This window comes from Petaurus breviceps, unplaced genomic scaffold, assembly GCF_028583685.1.
Source record: "Petaurus breviceps papuanus isolate PSGF00001 unplaced genomic scaffold, PetGlider_PUasm1.0 458, whole genome shotgun sequence".
NCBI classification, from domain to species: domain Eukaryota; kingdom Metazoa; phylum Chordata; class Mammalia; order Diprotodontia; family Petauridae; genus Petaurus; species Petaurus breviceps.
In genome coordinates this window covers 742,292-747,348 of record NW_027186345.1, presented here as the reverse complement: position 1 = coordinate 747,348, position 5,057 = coordinate 742,292, and the positions used below count along the sequence as shown (strand labels likewise).

The following is a 5,057-nucleotide window of genomic DNA, read 5'->3' as shown; positions in this document are numbered from 1 at the left end:
TCTTTCTTTCTTTCTTTCTTTCTTTCTTTCTTTCTTTCTTTCTTTCTCCTTTTGGAGGGCAATTGGGGTTAAATAACTTACCCAAGGTTACACTGCTAGTTTGTGTGTGTGTGTGTGTGTGTGTGTGTGTGTGTGTGTGTGTCTGTTAAGTGTCTGAGGCCGGATCTGAACCCTGGTCCTCCTGACTCTAGGGCCGGCACTTTACTCACTGTACCACCTAGCCGCCCTTCCCATTCTTTCTTAATCTTAGCACCTTCCCTCTCAGACTACCCCCATTTTATCCTGTATGTATATATATATATATATATATGGTTGTTTTTGTGTTGTTCATCCCCCGCCACCCACCACACATCCCCCATGAGATTGTGAGTTCCCTGAAGTTAGGGACTAGTTTTATCTTTCTTTGTATCTGCCCTGCCTATCATAGTGCCTGGCAAACTATGGGTGCTTAAACAATGCTTACTGCCTTGATGACTCATCCTTACTCTATAATTGAGAGAGACTGATAATTATAATAACTATTTCATCCATTATGCCAGTAAGGGCAAATGAAGGACAAGACTGTCCTTCTTTTATTCTCAGTGAGACAACGCTGTATGATAATCATCAGACTAGAATCAGACCACCTGGGTTTTGGCTTTAGCAGCAATTTTGGAGATCAAGTCCAACACTCTCAGTTTACATAAGGAAAACTGAGGTCAAGAGAGGCCCAGAATCACACAGATAGTAAGTGTCTGAGGCAAGATTTGAACCCAAGTGTTCTTGACTCCAAGCCCAACACTGTGCACTAGACTATTGCTTTTCATCATCTATAAAGCAGAGATGAAAACACTCACCCTACCAATCTCAGAGTTCTTTAGAGGAAGGTGTACTTAATCGCTACACAAGATGTGACCATCCCTTCTCATCTTATAGATTCTCATCTTCACTTCCTACAAACACAATTTAAGCACTGCCTTCTGTACAAAGACTTTCCTGATTATCCCTGTCCACCCACCCCACTCCCAAACTGCTAGTGCCCTTCCACCCCCCCCAAAAATTTATTTTATGTTATTCTGAATAGAAGGGGATAGGTATTTATACAGCATTTACTATGTGCCAGGTCATGCAAAAAATGCTTATATAAATATTATCTCATTTGATCCTCACAACTACACTGAGAGGTAGGTGTTATTATTACCCCCATTTTTCAGTTGAAGCAACTGAGGCAAATAGATATGACTTGCCCAAGACCACACAGCTAGTAAATATTTGAAGGCAAATTTGAATTCAGGTCTTTCTGATTCCAGGTACAGTACTCTATCCATTGTACCAATACCTGCCCCCATAGCATATTTATGTATATGTATATGTATGTGTATTGCATGTACATGTATATACACATAGGCATTATACACATGTATATTCACATGTACATGTGTTATATGTATATTATATGCTGCACACATGCATGTGTCTGTGCATGTGTGTATACGCACATACATACACACATTCAAACAAACATGCATGTGTGTAGGTGTGTATATACACGTTATCTCCCCTTGATAGAATGTCAACTTTTTTTTTCCTTTTTGGAGGGGGGAAGGCAGGGCAATTGGGGTTAAAATGATTTGCCCAACTTCCCACAACTAGTAAGTGTTAAGTGTCTGAGGCCAGATTTGAACTCAGGTCCTCCTGACTCCAGGGCTGGTGCTCTATTCACTGTGTCACCTAGCCGCCCCAAGAATGTCAACTTCTTGAGGGCAGTATTTTTTCATCTTTTGCCTTTCTATCTCCAATATATCTCCAAGGTTCTACCAATATGTCAGATATAGTATAAAAGTGCTTAATTAAGGATAGTCAATTGCTTGAAATCTGTGAATTATTATTTCTACAAAAGATGCAGTCTTAGAGATCTGCTGGCTTAGAAACTGCTGAGCTATCAGACATTCTGCACTTTTTTTTCAGTTTGTTGGGGGAATAGGGTTGGGGAATTGCTTCCTAACAGGTAAATTCCTAACCATTTGGGATGCCATGATAGGTTCTTTACTGAAACTGTTTGTCTTTCAGGACTGTAGTTGTCTCAATATTGCCATGCCTTTATGGTCACATATATTCTCAATGACTTCCTAAGCAATTTGGCAACAAGTTATGCCCCCTGATATCCTCTTAGAAGAATAGCTTCTTTACAGAATTATAACACCAGAACTTATTCACTTTGTACCACTAGATAAGATCTTTAAATAGCCAGGGAAGGGTGGGTAGGGGGTAGGTTGGAAAGAGAGGATGGAAAGAGCAGTTAGGCAACCTCTTGGAAACATAAATAATGTCACATTGGAAACTTCAGTGCATACATTATTGACTTTCAACATTCATTCCCTTATTTTTCTTCCATAGCATGGAAGAACTCACCATCGCATGATTCAACCATTTTGGAATGATTCCCTCCAGAAACTTAGGGAAAATCAGCTCTTGGTCATACAGACAGTGTCCAGAATGAAACAAAAACAAACTAGAAGAAAAACATAGAAGTGATGTTGCTAGCTTAGGTTAGTATATTTAAAAAAACACAGAAAATTGTGAGGTTATTCATAAAAATGAAATAACTAAAGAAAAACAGGGATTAGATTAAAAAAAACTTTCATAAATGCTGGAAAGGTACAATGCAGGAAAGATTTTTTGGTTGTATGACTCCTAAGGATTGGTTCAGTATTAAACTTGCCATCTTTTTATGTCCATATAAAACAGGAAGAACATGTATCACTCAGATCATAGATCCAACCCCATCATCGTATAGATGAATGAAGTGACTTGTCTAAAGTCATATAGGTAGATCAAAGACAAGATCCTGTCTTGCTTCCTGACCTCTCAACATTCTTTGACACTGTTGTTCACTCTCTTCTCCTTGATTCTTTCTTTACATTTCCAGGACACCACTCTCTCTAGGTTCTCCTATCTATCAGGCAGTCCTTTGCTTGATTTTCATCCAGGTTACATCCTCTAGCCATAGGTGTCATACAAGGCTATATCTTGGGCCGTCTCCTCTTCTCCCTCTATAGTATTTCATTCTGTGATCTCATCAACTCCTATAGTTTTAATTATCATCTCTATGCTGATGACTCTCAAATCTACCTCTCCTACTCTAATCTCTCTGCTGACCTCTGGTCTCATATCTCTAATTGCTTTTCAGACATCTTGAACTGGATGTCCAGTAGGCATCTTAAACTCAATATGTCCAAAAGTGAACTAATTATCTTTCCCCCTCAACCCTCTTTGCCTCTAAATTTATTTCCCTAATACTATCAAGGGAACCACCATCCTCCCTGTCCTAAGGCTTCACCTTAATCTTTGTATGCCTGGAACACAGTTCAATGCTGAGTATTTTGTATACAGGCATTTTATAAATACATTAATAGAAATATGGCTAAAAAACTGCAGTATTGTGGAATATCCCCTCAACACAAATGAAGATCACTTAGTCCTGATGCCAAGACTCCAGACACTCCATTTTCTTCAACGCTACTTCCCTCCCTCTATCTCCCCTCCCTCTCCAAAAACAGAGTTTTCCCTGACAAACTGGACTTCTCAAAATTCTTTGCTCGGTATTTTATCAGATTAGATCAATCCTCTGAAGAGTTACTGTCAGCTTCAATACTATGGGTATGTTCACTGTTGTTATATATGTGAATGTCTATGTTTATTCTTTTCATTTATGTTTGTCCTGCCTCTTCTGTGGGCTTTTGGGTAGTTTTGGGGTGGGCAGAAATTGAGAGATAGCATTTACTTCCAGCAAGACATACTAGAAAGATGACTAGATTTGGAATCAGAGGACCTTGGTTCATAAAACAGCTCTGCCTTTTACTACCTGTATGGCGGTTGGCAAGCCTCTTAATGTATCTGGACTTCAACTACTCTTCCATAAAAAGGGGAGGGGGGAGGGGGTTAGAGGGGTTTAGATTAGATGACTTCTAAATCAGAGATTCCAGCTCTGAAATCTCTACTCCTATGATCCTTTGTATCTTCTTATAATTCCTATTCCAGTGTTCTTCACAGGGAGGTCTTTTCAATTGTATTCAATTAAATATATATTCATATATTAATGAACATATTCATATAATATTGAATGAATACAATGTATCATTATGAACAATAAAGAAATGAATGTGTTTGATATCATTATTATTTTCTTTTACATATGAATGTTAACATGTGTCAGCTGCCTATTATGACTCAGTGAGGAACATAATGTAATTAATGGATAGAGATATAGAAAGACCTCAATTGAAGTTCCACTTCACTAACTACCTGTGTGAACCTGAGTAAGTCACAACTTTTCAGTGCCTCAAAAGACTAGCTGTATATGAGGACAAAAGGCAAGAGTAGCTTGCATTTGTTGGAGGAATCTCTTATGCAATATAGAATTTTTGAGTTGGGAGGATCTTAAAGATCATGTAATTCCACCCTTTTATTTAATGATGAAGAAAGCAAGGCTCTGAGAAGTTCAGCCTCACTAAAGGTCACACAGTTAGTTAGTGACCAAGCAAGGAATGAAACCTTAATCTAACTCATTCCCAGTCTAAAACTTTTTTTTCCCATCATCCCAGCCATGCATATTGACAGGGTAAACAAGAACATTCTCCCCTGCAAACCCAGCACCGATTCTCCTGTCTGGGCTAGCCTGGAAGATCATTTGGGAGTTTTAGTGTCTCCAAGACTCAATTTCTGGTCCCAGTGGGGTTATATCATTTTATCTGTGCAAAATAGATGGGAACTGAGACTAGCAAATTCTTGGTTTTTATTTTCTGGTTGGTTTCAGTAGGAAAGTGTTTGCAAAGCTGCTGTGACTGAAGTCTTAACAGCAGTGAGGTTCAAAGCTATGGTTAGTACTTTGTAAAAAAAAAAAAAGGTTAAAGTCAAAGACAGAAACTTAAGAGGCCCATGGAGGAAAAATGATTTGCCCAAGGTCACACACTGGTAGCAAACATCAGAGGAGCAACTAATCTGAACTAAGATCTTCTGACTCAAACCAGTGTTCTTTCTTCTTTTCCTTGCTGCCTCACACAGAGGTCTCATAACAA

General features: G+C 38.7%; 1 protein-coding gene across 1 annotated transcript in view; it reads right to left on the bottom strand.

Annotated features, from left to right (window-relative positions):
• The window catches only part of ADTRP (androgen dependent TFPI regulating protein), a 176,111-nt gene that overhangs the window by 147,302 nt on the left and 23,752 nt on the right, over positions 1 to 5,057 (bottom strand). Inside the window, 2 exon segments of the mRNA XM_069101357.1 lie at positions 2,392 to 2,464; positions 2,466 to 2,491. Coding sequence (XP_068957458.1) covers positions 2,392 to 2,464; positions 2,466 to 2,491 — 99 coding nt within the window.